We start from the raw sequence: 23752 nt of genomic DNA, 5'->3' as shown, positions 1-23752 counted from the left end.
AGTGCGGTTCCTGAGATGCCCTTTGTCAGTAGGGGTTGACAGGAGGATCTGGTGATTAACCGTGTCAAAAGCAGCAGATAGATCAAGCAAGATAAGTATTGAAGATTTGGATTCCGCTTTTGCCAGTCTTAGGGCTTCAACAACTAAGAGCAAGGCAGTCTCAGTTGGAATGTCCACTTCTGAAGCCAAAACAGTTGCTGTCAAGGAGGTTGTTCTGTGTGAGAATGGTAGAGACTTGGTTGAATACAGCTCGTTCAAGTGTTTTTGCAATGAAAGGAAGAAGGGAAACTGGTCTGTAGTTCTCTAAAAGAGATGGGTTGAGGGTGGATTTCTTAAGGAGTGGAGTTATATATATATATATATATAATGTTTGTAAAATGCCACAGTTTTTTAAATATCTGAAAGTACACTCTTAACATCAGTCAGTCAAGCATTATAATATGATAATCAATTAATTAGTAATTGGAATTAAAAGTTTTTCTGTAAAAAAAAAAATTTGGAAAAAACAAAAATGCTGATAAGATAATAATAAGAATTCTACTAATAGACCAATTATAGGTTTGTAAACATTCGATAGTAAACATTAGATAGTTTGGTAGCCTTTATGGATAAAGAATTTCAGATCCGAAACAGGGATGATGTTTTTTTTTTTTTTTTTTTTTTGTGGGCAGAGCCTATCTGGTGGCAGAAAATGATGATTTTCAAGTGGCAGTCTATGGAGCCATGGAATAAAAGAATAAAAAAAAGGTAAATTAGATTTTATATTTCAAAATTCTGACTTCATTCTTGCAGTTCCGAGATTATATCTCACAATTCTAATAAGGAAAAACAACTCATCATTCTCTCTTTTCCCCTCGGGTCTTCTGGCTTTTTTACCCTCAGAGTTGACACTCACTGTTTTTGAGTTAAGTCGAGTTATAAAGTTAGTTAGGATATATAAACTTGCATTTGCAAAAAAAAAAAAAAAAAAAGTCAGAATTGTGAGATTAAATTAATGTTATGTAAAAATGGTAATAGTAAGGTTTAAATAATATTTCATGCTGTAACTGTAGGGCTAATACAAATCATCGCCTATGAACAGCATGTGAATATTATGTAGACCTATTGTTTAAATCAAATGTATGCTTTAAAAGTAGAGTAATCATAGCAGTTTTCATCCATAATATGCCCATTTAAACGTCTGCATTTAGCTTCAAATGGCATCTTTGACGACAGTATAAAAATTATTTGCATTCCGACCTTGACATCAAAAGGCACAAAAATATTTTTTTTCTCTTATTCCATGGATTTTACACATTTTCCTTCACTTTTCCCAGTGTTTTTCTACAACCACTTTGCGCACGCAGCTGCAAGTGACGTAACTGTGACGTCTACTCTAAATTGGTCTAAAACGCACTAAGGATTAATGAGCTGCTGGATTCATGAATATTAATCAGGTTGTGTGCGTTCGCTCGAACTGATTTGCTGAAATCAAAACAGGGACAATAATAGGTGAGCCCCAGCCAATGAGATTGTCATTTGCGCATTAGTTCAACACACTACCGGAAACCATGGCAGTTCTTAAACGCTGAAGAATTCCAAAGGAATGCTGTTATTTTGAAAGGAAAATAGAACAAAGAATATCGTTTACACATAGTGCGTCAATTCACTTTCTGTCCCTCTCTGTGTGTGAGACAAAGCGACGGCGAGTCATGCAGCTTCACATTAGAGTTTATGGTACGTCAAATACAGGTGTGCTGCGCATCCATTCAGATGAACTGAAAAATAGCACAGATCGCTTTGGTTTGATTGACGATCGCGTTGTGCTTATTCATTCGTGTATCATATAGTAGCCTATAATGTTTAAATCATTAATTGCCTTTCATATATATATATATATATATATATATATATATATATACACACACACACACACACACACACACACACACACTCACCTAAAGGATTATTAGGAACACCATACTAATACTGTGTTTGACCCCCTTTCGCCTTCAGAACTGCCTTAATTCTACGTGGCATTGATTCAACAAGGTGCTGAAAGCATTCCTTAGAAATGTTGGCCCATATTAATAGGATAGCATCTTGCAGTTGGTGGAGATTTGTGGGATGCACATCCAGGGCATGAAGTACAGGAGTACGGTGAACTCATTGTCATGTTCAAGAAACCAATTTGAAATGAATCAAGCTTTATGACACGGTGCATTATCCTGCTGGAAGTAGCCATCAGAGGATGGGTACATGGTGGTCATAAAGGGATGGACGTGGTCAGAAACAGTGCTCAGGTAGGCCGTGGCATTTAAACGATGCCCAATTGGCAAGAAAACATCTCCCACACCATTACACCACCACCACCAGCCTGCACAGTGGTAACAAGGCATGATGGATCCATGTTCTCATTCTGTTTACGCCAAATTCTCACTCTACCATCTGAATGTCTCAACAGAAATCGAGACTCATCAGACCAGGCAACATTTTTCCAGTCTTCAACTGTCCAATTTTGGTGACCTAGTGCAAATTGTAGCCTCTTTTTCCTATTTGTAGTGGAGATGAGTGGTACCCGGTGGGGTCTTCTGCTGCTGTAGCCCATCCGCCTCAAGGTTGTGCGTGTTGTGGCTTCACAAATGCTTTGCTGCATACCTCGGTTGTAACGAGTGGTTATTTCAGTCAAAGTTTGCTCTTCTATCAGCTTGAATCAGTCGGCCCATTCTCATCTGACCTCTAGCATCAACAAGGCATTTTCGCCCCACAGGACTGCCGCATACTGGATGTTTTTCCCTTTTCACACCATTCTTTGTAAACACTAGAAATGGTTGTGCGTGAAAATCCCAGTAACTGAGCAGATTGTGAAATACTCAGACCGGCCCGTCTGACACCAACAACCATGCCATGCTCAAAATTGCTTAAATCACCTTTCTTTCCCATTCTGACATTCAGTGTGAAGTTCAGGAGATTGTCTTGACCAGGACCACACCCCTAAATGCATTGAAGCAACTGCCATGTGATTGGTTGATTAGATAATTGCATTGAGAAATTGAACAGGTGTTCCTAATAATCCTTTAGGTGAGTGTGTATATATATATATATATATATATATATATATATAAACAAATAGTAGAATGTGTATGTGATTTATTATTTTAGGTAATATTAAGCCTACTTTTCATTCATAAAGTTTACATTCATTCACTTCTCACACTCATTATTGCGTGAATTTAGAGGTTTGTGTAAAATATGGCTCACCTGTGAATCTAGCAAACACCAGAATGTGCTGCTGCCTCAGCCGAATATTCGGGCAGAATTATTCGTCATCCGTTATTCGTTTTTGAAGCCATTATCCATGCCTTTCTGAATAAGGTATTCGGCTTCGGACACACCCCTAGTTTATATGTTCGTGTGAATGATTGTTTCGATGTTTGGAGTGATAATGAAAGTGAAAGTGAAAGTGACATGATATACAGCCAAGTATGGGGACCCATACTCGGAATTCGTGCTCTGCTTTTAACCCATCCAAAGTGCACACACACAGCATTGAACACACACACCGTGAACACACACCCGGAGCAGTTGGCAGCCATTTCCGGGGAGCAGTTGGGGGTTTGGTGCCTTGCTCAAGGGCACCTCAGTAGGGTATTGAGGGTGGAGAGAGAACTGGAGATGCACTCCCCTCACCTACAATTCCTGCCAGCCCGAGACTCTCTAACCATTAGGCCACGACTTCCCCATGTAGATTGGGGATGTTGTGTAATGTTGCTGTTACTGAATGTCACGTGATCTGTAAGAGGAATAAACACGAATTGAAGTCAAGCGATTGTTGCATTTACAATGTTTATAGTTGCTATAGTTACTTTACATAGTAAAGAAGATTTTATGATCACTAAAACATGCCCATAACTTAATTATTTTTGCTCTGAATGTAGTTATTAGAAAATCAAACTATATTTACATATAATGTTCTTGTTATTTACTTGTTGTTTTTTCATGCTTACTGTTATTTATATTTACAATAATCTACATTATATCCTTTTCTGTGTTTCTAAACAGAAATCTTCTTGTATGTTAATAAAGAAGGCAGAATAAAAAAAAAGACAATAGACAATGTTAACAATAGAAAGACAGAAAACAGAAACACATAGATGTGAGAGCAGTGTTACTGAGTGATCATTTTAAATGGATGTGCTCTTTGTGTCGATGCTATTACTTTTTAAATAGTAATATAATGATCTACAAAGACACAACACTATATATTTGTAAGGTTCTGGTCTCTTCAAAGATACAATTTGGAGGACACTCACATACATCTGCTTCACTTACATAAAATACTTAACTGTGTAAATTAATGAAAAAATAACCAAGTAAACTGATTTACTGGTTTGGGCAAATCTGCTTCTTCCACACAGACATTCATGTTCAGTGAAGCTCCTCCCACAACAATCACACATTCAGCAGTTCACCAATAAATGCAGGAGTATCTCCATCAGTTTACAAGAGAAGACAAGCATCAAATCATTAGGCAGCTGAAATCTGTAAAGACTGAGTTTATTAAAGAGGACAGAGAGAAGATGAGAGATCCAGAACCCTGCAGAATCAAACACACTGAAGATAATCAAGAACAAACAGGTTGGTGATTATTCTTCATTAATGAGGCTGAAGGTTAAGTTTTAAACAGTTTTTTGTTTGTTGTAATAGGACAATTGTCTACTTTACAGTGTAACAACTGGGTTCATTACTGAGAGTTGCTGAAATGGAACCGTTTTTACTTTTATCTCAGAGTGAATATGAGCAGAAAAATCATGCTAAAACTGGAGAAAGAAGTTTTAGCTGCTCTCAAAGCAAACAGAAAGATTTAAAGAAAAGAAGAGCCAAGAAATATTTCACCTGCACTCAGTGTGGAATGAATTTGACAAGCAAAAATGGTCTTGATGTTCACATGAGCATTCATACTGGCGGGAGCAGTTTCTCACAATCATCAAACCTCAAAGATCACATGAACATACACACTGGAGAGAAACCATACAAGTGTTCACACTGTGACAAGAGATTCAGTCAGTCAGGAAATCTGAAATCACATGATAATTCACACTGGAGAGAAACTGCAGCCACATTCATGCCAATTGTGTGGAAAGAGCTTTTCATGGCTACAAAGTTGAAAAGTACACCAGAAAACACATACTGGTGTGAGAGAGTACATGTGCTTTGAGTGTGAAAAGACTTCAGCAAACTATTTAAAACTGAATGAGAGGATCCACACTGGAGAGAAACCATACAAGTGTTCACACTGTGACAAGAGATTCAGTCGGTCAGGAAATCTGAAAACACATGAGAGTATTCACACTGGAGACACCGTATCCCTGCACTGAATGTGGGAAGTGTTTCAATCATTCAGTTTATCTACACAGTCATACAAAAACAACAATTACAGTAAGTAGATCATCTTTAGATCCAACACTTTCAGATCTGATGCTGTGTCCTTAACAAATGTGACACAATAATGAATCAACCAATAAAACATCATCTGGATAAATCTGTCATAACAAACAACATGACAGAGAAACATAATCTAAAGTTTTCACAGTGAATAAAGTTCATCTTCATCTTCAAAACCAGCAGATTCAACTGAGATTCAGATCAACTCAAAGATAGAGTTCCTCCCCAAAGAACAATGTCACAAAGGTTTATTCTTGAACATCATTTTGCTTTGTGATATAAAGGATATCATTGTGCGTTATTATGAGTTTCATATTATGTTCAGTTGTCTTATAATGCATATTCACTTGTAGTTTGCTTACTTTTTCATGAAGGAAAATAGATTTTTACAAACTGTTCTTCTTCAGGAAGCTGAAGAAGACACTGTAACTCTTTTGAGAGACACCAAGATTTAATGTTAACTTGTTCTTCATTGTTGTTTTTAAAATAAATCCCCCACTTATGATGAATTTTAGAAAATGCAGATGCAAGATATTTTGTCATGTGGATTTGTAACTGATTCTTCTGTGCTTCTTCTGTAAGTATGGATGGCATCTTAACCCAGTATTAAACGAGCTCTGGGGCTAAAATATAATAGACTATAGTATTGATAAGCTCTGATCTGGTGACCGGTTCTGCTTTCAGTACTGGAGAAATTATGAGAAACCACTTACAGTTTATTATTGCTACAAGTTATGAATCAAATTGCACCTTTTTGTATATGTGATCATATCAAGGCATTTGTCTATAATGTGTTTTCATTATTTGCAATCCAAAAGTGAGATATCTCTTGCACTTTATGGCTGTGTGATTAATCTAATGTTATTTTAAATTCTGAGCTTGGCTTTGGGGTAAAGCGATATATTGGAGAAAATCTGATGTGTGAGTATACTGGATCTACGCATTAGTTCTTAAAGTGACAGCAGCCTAATAAACCTGAAGCCATCCGTATCATTAATGACAATAAAACAACAAAAGAAAAAGTCCTGTTAATTTGTTAGAATGGTATTGAACGCTGAGCTGTAATCTCTGAAGAGTGTTCTTACACAGGTCAGACATTTGGAAGAGGTTTCTGTCACGTAGTACAACAGATGCAGAAGGGACACAGTGTTTATCACTTCAGAAAGGGCTGTGGCAGAATAACCTTAAAAAAAAACAAAAAACATAAGACAGTCACCTTTAGTAGTATTTGTTGTTCAAAAGCCATAACATTTTCTACATTAAGTCAAGTTACCTTTATTTATATAGCGCTTTAAACAAAAAAGATTGCGTCAAAGAAACTATAATGTGTCAACTATAGTGTGTCAATAATCCAAAATGACAGTTAAAACAGTTCATCATTGAATTCAGTGATGTCATCATCTCAGTTCAGTTTAAATCGTATCTGTGCAATCATTTGCAATCAAGTCAACGATATCACTGTAAATGAAGTGTCCCCAACTAAGCAAGCCAGAGGCGACAGCGGCAAGGAACCAAAACTCCACCGGTGACAGAATGGAGAAAAAACGTTGGGAGAATCCAGGCTCAGTTGGGGGACCATTTCTCTAGCATTAAACCATTCACATTGTGTCTATTGCTATTTTAAGTATGAAGGTCCCACTCCACAGACAGAATGCTGGATTAAATATTAAGAAAAAATAACAATTTTATAAAGGCATCAGTATTGATATCAGTGATACTGGCCTTCACTCATTAAACAAATAATACAAACTATTCCATAGATATTAAAAATGACATAACACAGTCAGTGAATAGAACATGACAGTCGAATGTGTTGGTTACATACATGATATGGAGTTGAATGTGAGGGTGTGTTCTGTGAGGAACAAAAGGTCAAAAGGGTTTAGAAAGATTCTCAGTCTGGCTCTTGTCTTCTAGGTGGAAGAAGTCAGTCCGTGGAAGTCTTTAGCTCTTGATTTCTATCATGGATTTACATGTGATGTTCATGCTGTGTGTCTCTTTGACCATTAATCTTGGTTATTTGCCCCAGATTTGACAATCTCCTTCCTGAGTTGAATTATCAGTAAGTGTTCTTTTGTTTTAATGCAGCAAGCTGTTCTCAGTTGTGAAGGAGTCGGTTGGTTAGGCTTACTTCAGGCTGGTGATGGGATCTGATTTATGATCATCCTGTTGTCTTGGGCCTCTTTGTGTTTCAACACAAATACGCTACATATATATGCTACATTATTGATACGATAAATAATATGTTTATTACAAATACATGTGAAAATAAAAGTAAAAACAAATGAGACAGATTTTTCTTTCTTATGATTTCTAAGAGAGCAAAAGCATCTCAAGAGAAGAAGAGAAGCAAAGTGGCCAAATTTAAAGCTACACGAAAGTAGATCTTGTATTTGCATAGAAGAAACAATATGTTCCAATAAAAAAACAAATGAAGAACAAGTAAAAAAAAAAATATATCAGATTCATGTGCTTTTTTAGCTCTCTTAACTCTGAGTTCATTTAAAACACTTCTACTTTCCTACTTTCCTTCATAAATGGACTGAAGATGATCTAGTCACCGTGATCGTGACTGTAGACTAGATAACTGATTAAACTCTGATGTGGTTTTCTTTCCAGTTAGAATCATTTCATGTGTATTCATGGTTTCTGTCAGATTGAATCTCATGTTGCAGTTTGAACCCTTTTCCAGTGTGAATTTTCTTGCTTTCAGTTCAGCATCTGTAGTAAACGACTTCTTTACATCACGAATGAATCTTCTGCTTTATGTGAAGCGTCAGGACTGAGGCACAACTAAACTGTTCACACTGATCACAGTTAAATGGTCTTTCTTCAGAATGAGAAGGCAGATATGATTTCAGAGGGAAAGCCTGAGTGTGAATCTCATGAGAAACTTCAGCCTTGATTTACATCTCAATCTGTTTTACACTGAGGTCAGGTCACAGAATCTTTTTTTTTTTCGCTCCTATTTTTGCTTCTTTGTTCATGTTTATCATGTCTAAAAGAAACATTAAATCAAGTGAGATTTCAATTAAGGACAGATTTTAAGGATTTCAATTAAGGATAAAATCAGTCTACAACCGCTGTGCACAATTATGATCTATTTTCATTTCATGAAGATAATTTGTGCTATAAATCACTAGTTAGGTCTCAAGGGCCGGAGCCCTGCAGAGCCTAAAGGACTTAATTAGTATCAGGTGTGTTTAATTAAGGTTAAATCTAAACTCTGCAAGGCTCCGGCCCTCCAGGAATTGTGCACAAGCTGATTTGACATCTAAGCTATGCAAAACTTGTTCAATAGAGGGTGCTACATGCACTGCACTTTCTGTAATTATAAAAGTAACTGCCAAAGGCATTAATGTAAATGTCTCACATGGCAAACGTGTGACTTTCAATAGATTATTTCACACAAACAACTTAAATCATGTCTTACTGTATATAATTCTAATCTCTAATGCTGCTTTCACTTGTTGCCACCAAATGCTCTCAAATGTGTATCTGCAGCAGCTATGGACATGAGACACAGTTCATATCTTATTGGTCAGCATTTCTTTGAAGGGCAAAGGAAATGAGCATTGCTTCATAAGCGAGTGAATATTCCTGCCCAGTGTGAATACCTCCATAGTTTCTATTCAAAATCAGCTTGAACCAAACATTCAGGTGAAACTTTAAAACTATCTAAGCTAACAGAGTGTGTTAAAAATGTAAAAGATTGGATGACCAATAATTTTCTCCTATTAAATTCAGATAAGACAGAGATATTACTTATTGGACCAGAAAACATCACACAGAATCTCGTAGACTACAATTTGCAATTAGATGGATGTACTGTTACTTCCTCTACTGTCAAAAATCTGGGTGTTATATTAGACAGTAACTTGTCTTTTGAAAATCATATTTCCCATGCTACAAAAACAGCATTCTTCCATCTTAGAAACATTGCCAAGCTACGAAACATGTTAACTGTTCCTGATGCAGAAAAGCTAGTTCAAGTGTTCATGACCTCTAGACTGGACTATTGTAATGCACTGCTAGGTGGCTGTCCTGCATCCTCAATAAACAAGCTACAGGTAGTCCAAAATGCAGCGGCTAGAGTCCTTACCAGGTCAAGAAAATATGATCATATTACCCCAATACCTACAGTCTCTGCACTGGCTACCTATTAATTTCCGTATCAGTTACAAAATATTATTACTTACTTATAAGGCCCTTAATGGCTTAGCTCCTGTGTACCTAACTAGTCTTCTGCCACGCTACAACCCATCACGCTCCCTAAGGTCACAAAACGCTGGACTTTTGATAGTACCTAGGATAGCAAAGTCCACTAAAGGAGGTAGAGCTTTTTCACATTTGGCTCCCAAACTCTGGAATAGCCTTCCTGATAATGTTCGGGGCTCAGACACACTCTCTCTGTTTAAATCTAGATTAAAAACACACCTCTTTGGCCAAGCATTCAAATAATGCATCTCATAATTTTGGACTGCAGTTATATCTGATCAAATGCGCATTATTATTCTCTAACTTGGGTTAAACTAATTACTTTTACTTGGTTGGAACAGCAGCTATGCTAATTATGTCTCTATTTGTTTCTCTGTTTTGCCACAGTATGTAACTAGGATTTACACAAGCTTCAGTCTGGATCCAGAACACCTGAAAAAGAGATTATGCCAACCCCTCAGAGGACCTCAGATGATGCCAACCCTGAGACAACATACAGAACAACCACATTTTGCTATAAGTTTGATTGCATAAGTGCTGTTAATAGTGTTAATCGTCTGTTTGTTTACGTCTTTTATTGATTTTTCTGAACATTTCTGCCGTATACACATAAACTGACAGTCACCACTGATAAGCTACTACTAAATATTGTAGAAACTAAATTTTCTGTAAAGTTGCTTTGCAATGATCTGTATCGTAAAAAGTGCTATACAAATAAACTTGAATTGAATTGAATGTTTAGTGTGAAAAGACCTTCAGACTTCCCAGTTCACCTGCACTTGAGGCTTCCCTGGGTCAAATTCATATAAAAGTTCAATGTCAAAATAATTAATTTAATATGTGATTTATTTAATGTCTTTATTTTACTCTCAACCTGAAACAATGTAACTCTAGTGAGCATCAGCTTGATGAATGAGGAATCAGGAACAAACACAGACCACTTTGTTCTTCAGTATCATGTTTTATTCAGGATCACTCGTGTTCTCTCTGTCCTCTTCTTCTGCCAAACACAAACAAGTTTAATTTCCAACAGACATGATGAAATGTGAATAATCAAGATTTCAGATTTCTGACGCTGTACAGATGAGTCTTTACTATGACTTAAGATGTGTTTTTTATGTTGCATCATTTATATTTAACGGTTAAACATACGCTGTAAATGTTAGGAAGTCATGTGAGTTCTTCTCATTTTATTTAAATGATCTTCAACTTTACAAAACAAGCTCCAGCACCATAAGCAAACAAAGAGCAATATACTGACTAAAATATACATTTGTTGTTAGACCTTAAAGATGAAGAGGAACTTTATTCACTGTGAAAACTTTAGATAATGTTTCGTCATGTCACTCCTAACCCTAAGGTTGTGGGTTCGAGTCTCAGGGTGGCAATACCACGACTGAGGTGCCCTTGAGCAAGGCACCGAACCCCCAACTGCTCCCCGGGCGCCGCAGCATAAATGATCACACTGCTCCGGGTGTGTGTTCACAGTGTGTGTGTGTTCACTGCTGTGTGTGTGTGCACTTTGGATGGGTTAAATGCAGAGCACGAATTCTGAGTATGGGTCACCATACTTGCCTGTATGTCATGTCACTTTAATGTTTGGTTAGAACAGATTTATGCAGATGATATTTTATTGCATCTCATTTGTTGAGGACGCAGCATCAGATCTGAAATTGCTGGATCTTAAGATGATCTACTTACTGTGAATGTTTTTTGTATGAATGTGTAGAGCAGATGAATGACTGAAACACTTCCCACATGCAGTGCAGTGATACGGTTTCTCTCCAGTGTGAATCCTCTCATGTGTTTTCAGATTTATCGACTGACTGAATCTCTTGTCACAGTGTGAACACTTGTAAGGTTTCTCTCCAGTGTGGATCCTCTCATGTGTTTTCAGATTTATCGACTGACTGAATCTCTTGTCACAGTGTGAACACTTATAAGATTTTTCTCCAGAGTGAATCCTCTGGTGCTGTTTTAAACAGCTCGCTAAAGTAAAAGTCTTTTCACACACAAAGCACATGTACTCTCTCACACCAGTATGCATTTTCTGATGTTGTTTCAAACTTTGTAGAAGTGAAAAACTCTTTCCACACAAATGACATGAATGTGGTTTCTCCTTTGTATGAACACTCAGGTGTTTCTTCAGGTCTGAAGCTCTCAAAAATGTTTTGCTGCATTGATCACATGCGTGTGTTTTTTCTCCAGTGTGGATCTTCATGTGTCTCTTAAGGTGTGATGATTGTGTGAAACTCTTTTCACATTGATCACAAGGGTACGGTTTCACTCCAGTATGAACTCTCATATGCCCTGTAAGGTGTCCTTTTCGTGCAAAACTCTTCCCGCACTGATCACATGTGTGCGGTTTCTCTCCAGTGTGGGTACTCTCATGTTTTTTCAGATTTGATGACTGGTTGAATCTCTTGTTACAGGTTGAACACTTATAAGGTTTTTCTCCAGTGTGAATCCTCTTGTGTGTTTTCAGGCTTTCTGATCGACTGAATCTCTTGTCACAGTGTGAACACTTGTAAGGTTTCTCTCCAGTGTGAATCTTCTGGTGCTGTTTTAAACTGCTCGCTGCAGTAAAAGTATTCCCACAATCAAAGCACATGCACTCTCTCACAGCAATGTGTATTTTCTGATGTTCTTTTAAATGTTGTTGACATGAAAATCTCTTTCCACACACAGAACATGAATAAATCTTCTCTTGTGTATGAAGTCTCAGATGTTTCTTCAGGTCTGAAGCTCTCAAAAATGTTTTGCCGCACTGATCACATGTGTATGGTTTCTCTCCAGTATGAACTCTCTTGTGAACGTCAAGATTATATTTGCTTTTCAAACTCTTTCCACACTGGGTGCATGTGAAAGATTTCTTGGCTCTTCTTTTCTTTAAATCTTTCTGTTTTGTTTGAGAGCAACTCAAGGGTTTTTCTCCAGTTCTAACATGATTTTTCTCCTCACCTTCACTCAGTTCTTCATTCTCATTGTTTTCTTCAATCATCTCTAAAAATAAAAATAGTTTATTTTCAGTAACTCATGAAAAGCAGAGCAATTTGGACATAAAAATGAACCCTGATATAAAAGTGTAAAGTAAATAATTATTATACAAAATGTTGGTCATTTTGATGCATTTTTTTTTATTATACATCCCTGAATTTTTTTTCAATGAATGTGGTACATTGTTCTTTAAATGATTTTTAAATCATTATAGGCACAAATCCATGTTTCTATAGGAAGAACTATTAAATATGTTTGATTCACTACAAATTACATAATGTTATAGAACAAAGTACCCAGTTCATAGAAAATGTCCCTTACAGGGCTCCAGACTAACATTTGTTAGCAGTGGCACCAGTGCAAGGTCAACAGATAGTGGTGCCAGAAGCAGGTTTGGTAGTGCTGAGGGGTTTACAAAATAAAGATAATGTAACAAATTAGCTCAAAGTGAGATGTACATAATTAATCATAAAGGGTTATTATTAACTACATTCATCTTCAGGAATTACTTGTAGCATTATATCATTAATAGTACAATAAAATGATTTGTTCGTCCGCAGGGCGGACAGTGTTAATCGTTTATTGACTCTAAGTAAAATAATTTCTCTGGCCACGAAAAATAATTTTACTACTAATACATTGCTCCCAGAGCATGTAACGAAACCGGAACGTTAAAGTGACCTCGTCCTGTGAGCAGCAAACACAGACAACCAAGTGTGAATACATATGGGTGTTTATTAAATTAAACTACTAGGTATTGCAATCCAAATTCAAAATATTGGAGAGGTTTTTTTTTTTTTTCACCCAGCCACTCCTCAGACTTGACATGCAAGTTGCCAGATTGTGTTTTCCGACAACTGCCAACCCAGGGTGCCAAAATACAATTGGGTAAACTGGCAGTGGGCGGGTTTCACAAACCAAAACAAAGATCGACATTCCAGCCCAGAACACATATTTTCAAAGAAAATGATTTTTTTTTTTATCTTTCCATCTTATTTTTGATATTAGAGTTGGCATGAAATGTGGTGAAATGTGGCGAACGAGTGTTCGATGGGGTGTCAGCAATCTCCATTTAGCCTATTTAGCTGTGCAAAACAGTTCATTGTGCTGCTGGATGTTGTAAATTAGTATTTGTATCAACCCTCTACATTGAGAGTAAATCACTCACATATGCGACTAAATCTTCACTCTGGGCAACTAAATGATGTCCAATATTAGCCACTGGCTAATAAATTCTCTGATTTTACTCGCCAGTGTGTGAGTTGGAAGCTAAGTATAAGTTTAGCACAGATATATTTTTACTTGCTGAACACTCTGACTGAGCGCTTCAGAGTTTATCTCTCCGTAAAGTGATCTGTGCTATTTTCAGTTTATCTGAATGAATGTGCAGCGCACCTGTATTTGACGTACCGTAAACTCTAGTGTGAAGCCGCATGACTCGCCGTCGGGCAAATCAGTTTGAGCGAACGCACACAAACTGATTAATATTAATGAATCCAGAAGCTCATTAATCCTTAGTGAGTTTTATATTGTTCTTATTAGTAGAATTCTTATCATTATTATCTTATCAGTATTTTTGTTAGTGTTTTCCCAATTTTTTTTTTACAGAAAAACTTAAAAATCCAACTAACAAATATCTAAAAAAAAATAACAATTTAACAAAATATTATAAAACTATACTAAAAAATGTTAACATTATACCCTCAGATATTTAAAAAAAACTGTGCCATTTTACAAACACACACACACACACACACATATATATATATACACACACATATATATATAATATATACACACATTATATATATATATATATATATATATATATATATATATATATATATATATATATCAATCTGGCAAGTAAACAAAAAAAAAAAAACTAGCCAATGACAATTCAATTGTCAAGGTGTCCATAGACGGTTGATTTGTATTCAAATTATTTTACATTTATTAAAGTACTAATAAACACTAATTTGTAGCACAGTTGTTTTACAGTGCACTGCATTTTTTTTAAGTGTCACATGTGAAGCACTATGTTGCTAAAGAACTTAAGTATTGCACAGACACAAGTCTTTCTTTCCATGAAAACTCAATTTAAATCCAGAATATATAGAATATATTAAAACAAATTAGTTTAAATATTTCAAGAGGGTTACCAATGGGAATGTTTAGGGTTAGGAGATAGTTAGGACAATAATTAAGTGTATACAATTAAACAACTAAATAAAAGTGTTTCCCCAGTAACAGAACACAAATCATCGTTGCACCAGACTTTTGGACTTTGAAACTGCAGCGCTCATGTTTATTTAACGAAATCATGCAGTCTTTTAAAGTTTAGTCACAACATTAAGCCATATGGCAATTCGTGAATTTGCGTACCAAAATGTAAGACCTTTTGAAATCAAATTAAGTCTTTCTTGTACAATTTAAAATTTTTATGGCCTTAAATTTGATACAACTAAATTTAAGACTTTTTAAGGACCCGCAGGAACCCTGATAATATGAAACATTTATTACTTGGCAATACACATTTGACAGTAAAGCACTAAGCTTATGCTGGGGAGCATACAAAATTTACTTTCATTAACAACATTAACATGCTTATCTCATTTTTACATAGAAAATAATGTATTCTAGTTGTATTAAATGTACAATTAGTGGCAGATTTAGGCATAGGCAACCACCCAGGGCTGCGTTTCCCATACAATGATGGAACTTGCTGATAAACCACCATAGTATGATGCATTGTTGTTGAAACAAACTAGCTGGTTACAACTGCTTCCTGAACACTGTCGCATCTCCGTCATTTGAACCACATTACTTCAACAATATAGAGCCATTAATAATGAGGTATTTATGCACATGCAAACTTTTCCAAAATGGAGCTTTTAGAGGATGCACAAAAATACATAGATTAAAATTAATTTATACTTAGATAGAATGAAATATATAGATTGTACTGCATGTTAGCTTGCTTATTGTGCCCAAGAGCATATTTATTTAAGCCCATATCCCTTGCTAACAAGAAACTATGCTTCTAACCACAGCTGTAGTTACAGTGACATAAGTTTGCGACACTGTTTGCAATGTTTGTTTGAACTATGGTTCTGGGAAAAACCGAATCATTGAACTTTGCTTGTAACGACGGAACTTGCGACCATAGTTGGCTAACAATGTTTTCGGGAAACGCACCCCAGGGCGGCATCTTGCTGGAGGTGGCATAGGCACCTGTATGCTTCCAGAAGTCATAGATCCTCCTCTATTAATTCATCATTGTCATTAGGATATGTCCCCAAAACCTTCAAATTGGCTGTTATTAAGCCTCTCATTAAAAAAAACACAACTTGACCCAAAAAGAGCTAGTTAACTACAGACTGATCTCAACTCTCCCTTTTCTGTTCAAGATACTAGAAAAGGTAGTATCCACACAATTCTATTCCTTCTTAGAGAAAAATGGTTTGAGGATTTCCAGTCAGGATTTAGACCGTATCATAGTACTGAGACTGCTCTCATTAGAGATACAAATGACCTGCTCTTATCATCTGATCGTGGTTGTATCTCTCTATTAGTGCTACTTGATCTTGGCGCTGCGTTTGACACTATTGACCTCAACATTCTTTTACATAGGCTAGAACACTTTGTTGGCATTAGTGGAAGTGCATTAGCATGGTTTAAATCGTACTTATATGACCGCCATCAATTCTTAGCAGTGAATGAAGAGGTATCATATCGTTCACAAGTGCAGTATAGAGTTCCTCAAGGCTCAGTACTAGGGCCGTTACTTTTCACGCTTTACATGTTTCCCTTGGGAGATATCATCAGGAAACACGGTATTAGCTTTCACTGTTATGCTAATGACACTCAGCTCTATATAACTTCCCGGTCCAGCGAAACATACCAATTTGAAAAAACGAATGGACCTAATAGTCATATAAAAAACTGAATGACGAGTAATTTCTTACTGTGAAAAAACAGTGTTAATTATTGGACCTAAAACCTCTGCATGTAATAACCTAGAACACTGTCTAAGACTTGATGGCTGCTCTGTCAGTTCTTAGTCATCAGTTAGGAACCTAGATTTGCTATTTGATAGCAATCTTTCCTTTGAAAGCCATGTTTCTAGCATTGGTAAAACTGCATTTTTCCATTTCAAAAATATATCTAAATTACAACCTATACTCTCAATGTCAAATGCAGAAATGTTAATCCATGCGTTTATGACCTCAAGGCTGGATTATTGTAATGCTTTATTGGGTGGTTTGTTCTGCACGCTTAATAAACAAACTCCAGCTGGTCCAAAATGCAGCAGCTAGAGTTTTTACTAGAACCATGAAGTATGACCATATTAACCCGGTTCTGTCAACACTGTACTGGCTCCCTATTAAACATTGTATAGATTTTTAAATTTTGCTTATTACTTATAAAGTCCTAAGTAGTTTAGCACCCCAGTAATTGAATGAGCTCTTATTGCATTAAAGTCCTCCACGTCCGCTGCGTTCTCAAAACTCTGGCAATTTGATAATACCTAGAATAACCTACCTTACATTGTTCGGGAGGCAAACACACACTGTCAGTTTAAATCTAGATTAAAGACCTAACTCTTTAACCTGTCTTACACATAACACACTATAAGGTGCTTTCACACCTGGCCCATTGTATCGGAACCTGGCGCGTTTCCCCCTTAGCTCAGTTTGTTTGGGCATATGTGAACATTGCAATCGCGCTCGGCTCCATGCCACAACAATCAATTGAAAATGAACTCTGGAGTGGTTCGGTTGTAGTAAAAAAGCAATCCAATCCAACAGACCAACGAATCAGGCTATATCCAATGTATGATGGGTAAATATGTAAGTTACGTGAAAAGCAGTAGACAGTCCCAGAATCCCAATGTGCATACTATCCACCCTATCTGCTCTAAATAGTATTGAAAATTACTAATATCACATAGAATTTAGGATGGATAATATGCACATTGGGACTCAGGCAATATCTGTGGGTGAGCAGGTTTTCGCCATTCAAAATCAAAGTGCGCAATTTCATTTAATAATAACGTCTTATTGCTCTTTTTCATACTGTTAAATGCATTTTAAACATATTTTCCAGACGAATCCTGGACTCCTGTTCAAAATGATGAATTAATATAATGACAGCCAGGGGCGGACTGGCCATCTGGATGTTCTGGAGAAGACCAGAATGGCCGTCGGCCTGTCTGGTTCATCATCTAAGGAAAGGTGTCTGATAAAGTGACGTTGACAGCCGACAAAAGGGGGTGCCAATGCAATCTATTTTTGGTTATAAGAAACCAAAACTGCCATATACGGCCCACAGTGTCTTTAAGTACGGCCCGCTGGATCATTTTAGACTCGGATGATAAATTTGAAAATATTTTAAATGTAAGTCACGTAAAGACTGCTTTCAGTTTAATACTATTTCCAACCAGGAGAGGTCGTTAGTTTCCAGCTGCTCCCTGCATTAATATCAGTGTAGTAGGACATTCGAGTGCATGTAAACATTCACTAACATTAGGAAATAATAAATTAAAAACTGACCATGAAAACAGCATTTTCCAGTCAAGATGGTAAACAGATTATCTTTTTACTAATTTCCAGGGCGTACTTATATGTTTGGAAATCTGTTATTTAAATCGTCATTACACCACTATGCACAAACAACGGGGACGCCAGAGTTGCACTTGCATCAAATTTTAAAGGTAAAATGCATTGTCAACAAAAGCTTTTTGCCAAATGCATGACAGAAATGTTTGCACTGAAATATGTTCTTAGGGTTTCCACGGGTCCTTAAAAGTCTTCAGTTAAATTGTTTAAATTTAAGGCCATGTAAACTCTAAAATGATATAAGTCTTAATTATTAGATGTCTTAAATTTGGGGACAGAAAGACAATTTGAATATAGGAATATTTAATAATATTTAATAATAGGAAAATTGGAATATAGATTAGTATGTAGATTAAACTTCAAAATGCTATGATTTCACTGAATAAACTTGAGCACTGCATTGTTTCAAAGTCAGGCGCACTGCTTTGTATTATCACTGCTGGTAGAGGAGGAATTTGCTTTTTCAATAAGCCCATATGCTATTTTTGCTACATATTTTTAAAAGCTAATGCATTATAAAAATCGAAATAATTAATACACTAATATATTTATGTAATTTAATATAATAATTGTCTAATAATAGCCTAATTATTTAAATTTATATAATAATTGATATTTTTGACTCTTCCCTTTTCTTAAAAATTGTTGCCAGCCTAAGGCACACCTGTGCAATAATCATGCTGTTTAATCAGCATCTTGATATGCCACACCTGTGAGTTGGAAGGATTATCTCGGCAAAGGAGAAGTGCTCACTAACACAGATTTGTGAACAACATTTGAGAGAAATAGGCCTTTTGTGTACACAGAAAAAGTCTTAAATCATTGAGTTCAGCTCATGATAAATGGGGACAAAAACAAAAGTGTTGCCTTTATAACTACCTACCAGTGTTGGCTCCAGGATTTTGTCTTGTTGGCGGTGCTAAGGAGGGGCTTAACAGTTTAGCGGGGGTGCAGAAAAACTAATTAAATTGGGTGAAAGTAATGAATGTCTATAAGCTTCAGCTATCTAAACAGCTTGCAAATTCAGCCACCTTGTGTTTTTTCATATACAGCAACTTCGAATAAGGCAAATTTGATTATTTTTTTTCCTGTGGTATTAAACTTCTCATATGCCACTGTTATTAGTAATGTAACTTCTAATGCCAACTGCCAAATATGACATTTACAATTTAATACAATATTCACACACATAGAAAAAAGAGAACGTATGGATTTTTTTCATTGTTTTCTTTTTTTTTTTTTTTACACTATCCATTTAGTTCTTTTTTCTGACCATCAAGTGTCAGTCACTCTCAATTCCAACTGGCAGGAAAACATGGTAAATTCAAAATTTTTTTTACAATAGATAAAGAGCCGACAATTCATACGACTATTTCCACACATTGGCATAGCGGACGGGCACGCACTGCACGGGGGCCCCGCGATAACCTCCCTGTGCTGAGATGCGTCATGTGCAACCTCATAAAAATCATAAAAATACGTACCTCTGTGCACTTTCTGTGCAACACCGTTTTTATGTACCTTACTGCACGTTTCGCTGCAGTTTCAAAAATAATGTCCACTGAGTGGCGCTAAAACACGGGAACCCTGGCACGTTTATATCATGTTGATATAGGTATGTATTACTGTGTTTTTATTATGTTACATACATACATACATACACATACTGTATAATAATGTATATGTTTTTAAAATGGCACAGCTTTTTAAATACCTGAAAGTACACTCTTAACATCAGTCAGTCAAGCATTATAATATGACATCTGGATAATCAAGTACTATTTAATGATAGAACTTTAGTAATTATAACTTGGTAACCATGTATGAATGCATAAACATTTTAACTGAATTTAGGACTGGTGGTGGTGCTTTGTTTTTCATTCAGTGTTTCTGTATAAAAAATAAATAAATAATAAAAAAAAAAAAATTACAACTGGGAAAACCCGACCAATAATACCGATAAGATGATGATAAAACAAATTCTACTAATAAGAACATTCAAAAATTCACTAAGAATGAATGAGCTGCTGGATTCATGAATATTAATCAGGTTGTGTAATTATAAGATCCTCTAGTGTTCATTTATTTTGGAAACTGCAGTGATATGTACTTATTGGTATGTATTTTGCATCTCACTATAAAAGTGCACCCAGGTACATTTATGCCATGAGACCAGGTAGGTCGTATTATGTGACGATAGCCAGAGATATTGTCAAACGCATCAAAAATTGCCAATATTAAGTGGACTTAACATTTCCAATTAATGTAGGCCTGTTACATTCTTCTTATTATTAGGCCTATTATTATTATTATTATTAGATTACTTTTATTAAATCACTTGAAATTACACTAATTTCATAGCACATCACCGCATGATGCACTGTGAGGATAATTAAAGTTTAGGCTATTAACTAATTCCTCATTTAAAAAGTTTTTTTTTTTTTTTTTTTTTTAACAGGTCTATTAATTTATACAATGAATTATGGGCCTATAATAAAAATTATGAACAGCAGTCATCATTAAAAAATAAGAGCAGCTTTATTTTGTGCACCGATTATCAAAAACAACCTGCTCATGTTTTCAATATACGGGCCACAACAGAAATATTAGGGGAATAATTTAAGAGAGTTATATACCGTTATCAGCATATGTTGAAGTAGTTTCATCTCTCATCTAAATACTGCGCACAGTTTGCGTGTTGCTTGCTTGACCCCTCCCTCATAAATAAATTATTTATAGGCCACATATTAGGCACTTATTTTTTAGGGTTTTTAATGTTTATTTTTCATGTTAATGAAAGAGACACTCAAAAAAAAACAAAAAAAACAAAAACAAAAAACACAGGAACATCATTAGGAAATCATCCCAGTCAAGCCCCGGGGCTAAGCAACACTCTCATCTGTACATAAACACATCAAGCCCCGCCCTAGCGCTGACACTGCTACCTAAAATAAGCCATCTTTTATAGTTAAGTACCTAGGTGTCATGTCAGCTCAAAAAAACTCCCGTTATAATCACTGAAGCGGTCTACACTGTATGATGAATGAATCTATTACTTAAATCACACGTACATCTGCACTTTTTTGTTTATGATGAGTGGATTCGCTGCGAGAGTGCAGAATTCAGCCGGCGAGCCATGCACTGATCAAAATGTTTCAATGATGACTAATCAGAACTCTCTGATTGGCCACTGCATACATAAGCTCAACAGAATTGTGTGTGTTTGGTTATAATGTGCAAAGCTGAAAAATGTTGTTTAAAAGAAATATGAAACAGCACGAGCGGATCTAAATGTGACCTGTGCTGGTAAAATGAGATCCTAGTATAGAGCGTTCTCTACGGAATCACTGGCTGCTCTTGATTAAATACTGTTGGGAAATGAGGTGGTCACACCAGCATCATGCATATCTGGAAAAAAATTGAGTGAAAGTGAAAGTGGTGAAAGTCTGGAGCCCTGCCTTATTATTTGATGCTTCAGCTATATTATTGCAGAGCTAATATTTTACCTATTAGAGCAAATCTAAATTAGCTTGAAGCTTTATAACCATCAGCACTATTAATAAAGGTAGAAAGATAAACACCAACCTGTTTGTTCTTGATTATCTTCAGTGTGTTTGATTCTGCAGGGTTCTGGATCTCTCATCTTCTCTCTGTCCTCTTTAATAAAGTCAGATTTTGCAGATTTCAGCTCTTCCTGATGATTTGAAGCTCGTCTTCACTTGCAAACTGATGGAGATAGTCCTGCATTTATTGGTGAACTACTGTGGGCGGAGCTTCACTGTTGATGTGATTATTGTGGGAGGAGCTTCATTAAAGGTGAATTGTAGAATGTGAGGAGCTGCCAATTCTGCCAAAATAAAAAAATACATCACTGAGATCGTTTTCACAGCAAACATCTCATGTAATTTGCAACTTAAAGCTCATTTCATTGAAGACATCAGCATAATAAATGAGGTGAAAACAGGAAGACATTAAAAAGAGTATTTTCAGCAGCTCTGTTAATATTGATGAGTCTCAGACCATCAACACTCATTCAACAAGACATTCAGGATCATCAGCAGATTATCTGACTTTATTCTCAGTGTTTGTTGATAGAAACACATTATTTGAGTCAGGATATATGAAAAAAGCCAATTTCTCACAGTATGTATAAAAAAGAAATAATACAAAAACAAACACTAAAGCAAATAACTGCCGTAAAGCACCATAATATGAATGTCTAAAGAGTTTGATTTTCTAATAACTAAATTCATTGCAATAAAGTAATTAGATCATTAACATGTTAAAGTCTTGTATGTACAGAAACAAACAATGGCCAAAAAAATCCCATGCTATAGTAAAGTACTTTAATTTGTTGTGGTAATATTATAGTTGCTGTGGTAATATAACAGTTATAGTAATATAAACAAATTACTAAGTAATACTGTACTAAGGTTTTTTTTACAACTATAGGATATATTACACTGCAACACACTACAGTTTACTGTAGTAAAAACTAAAGTATACTACAGTATTTATTACAGTTCAACAAACCAATAGAACTAAAACAACAATAATTATTAAACATCACAATATAACTAAAACTAAAACAACAATAATTACAACAGTCCACTAGAGTTAATACTGCAATACTACAGTATGCTGTAGCATTCATTAACAATGTTGTAAACATTATAATACATGATGTACTACACACTTATAGTATGGTTCAAAATCATTATAGTATTTACTATAAATTACAATAGTATTTTTTGCATGTGGGACCTTCAAATAAAGAGCACCACAAAGCAATATTTAATTATTTCAGTGTCACATTTGATTCATCTTTCGCTGTATTAACATTTATTTATGGATGTCTCACGTGGCTCTAAGTAACGTTAGCGGTTTCTGTTTTAGTATCTCACTTTATTTTAAACTTGACATTCAGCAACAGTTCTCTCTACGAACATAGAAACAATCGCACGGACGCTTAAAAGCTCACAAAATCGTCTGAATTAATTCTTCATAATTTCCTCACATGCTGTTGCACTAAATGTTTATTTCAGCAGGAAGAACCCTGAAAAGACGCACAAGTAGCGCTGAACCTGATGAAAACAACACGAGCCTGTAAAATGTCGCTTGAACAAACTGCATAAAGTGTGTTTGATAGTAGTGTAAATATGAGAAATACCGTGATTTGCTTCTTTCTTCAGATAGTCTCGCTTAGCCAAGCCTCCCATAGACAGTAAAAGAAATGGACACAGCGACCCCATTGGAACTCAATTGAGGCAAGTGAAGCCCGTTTTTAGCGATTTTTAGAACTTCCGTTTCTGACGCGCAGACTCAAACTAAGCTTGATGACGTCAGCAACCTGTCTGACAGATGTAAATCTTCTAGTAGCTGTGCGTGAAAACTGCCATCGTTAATCTTGCAGAGACGGCGAGCTTGAGCGGGGAGTTCTTTGGCCTGAGTGAGCAGGAGTAAGTATTCTGATTAATTATTTTGTATAGTAT

The 23752-nt window shown here is 35.9% G+C and overlaps 2 protein-coding genes and 1 pseudogene across 3 annotated transcripts in view; 1 reads left to right on the top strand and 2 right to left on the bottom strand.

Annotated features, from left to right (window-relative positions):
* The window catches only part of LOC122136721, a 690060-nt pseudogene that overhangs the window by 249787 nt on the left and 416521 nt on the right, over nucleotides 1-23752 (bottom strand).
* LOC122136724 (gastrula zinc finger protein XlCGF46.1-like) overlaps nucleotides 1-23752 on the top strand; it is a 184000-nt gene that overhangs the window by 90589 nt on the left and 69659 nt on the right. The gene's annotated exons all lie outside the window — the stretch shown is intronic.
* LOC109061506 (zinc finger protein 501-like) lies at nucleotides 10471-23471 on the bottom strand. 2 transcript variants are annotated; one of them, XM_042721214.1, is made up of 4 exons: nucleotides 23431-23471; nucleotides 21846-22107; nucleotides 11344-12645; nucleotides 10471-10642 (listed from the first exon to the last, which is right to left on the bottom strand). In XM_042721214.1, exons 2-4 carry the CDS (start codon nucleotides 21901-21903, stop codon nucleotides 10605-10607), a joined length of 1398 nt encoding a protein of 465 aa, XP_042577148.1. In that variant the 5' UTR covers nucleotides 21904-22107; nucleotides 23431-23471; the 3' UTR covers nucleotides 10471-10604. The 2 variants fall into 2 exon arrangements, with proteins under 2 accessions (XP_042577148.1, XP_042577149.1); XM_042721215.1 differs by having other exon boundaries at nucleotides 10471-10639.

Source organism: Cyprinus carpio, chromosome B3 (genome assembly GCF_018340385.1).
Source record: "Cyprinus carpio isolate SPL01 chromosome B3, ASM1834038v1, whole genome shotgun sequence".
In the NCBI taxonomy this organism is placed as follows: Eukaryota; Metazoa; Chordata; class Actinopteri; order Cypriniformes; family Cyprinidae; genus Cyprinus; species Cyprinus carpio.
This window is presented reverse-complemented; position numbering and strand designations above follow the sequence as displayed.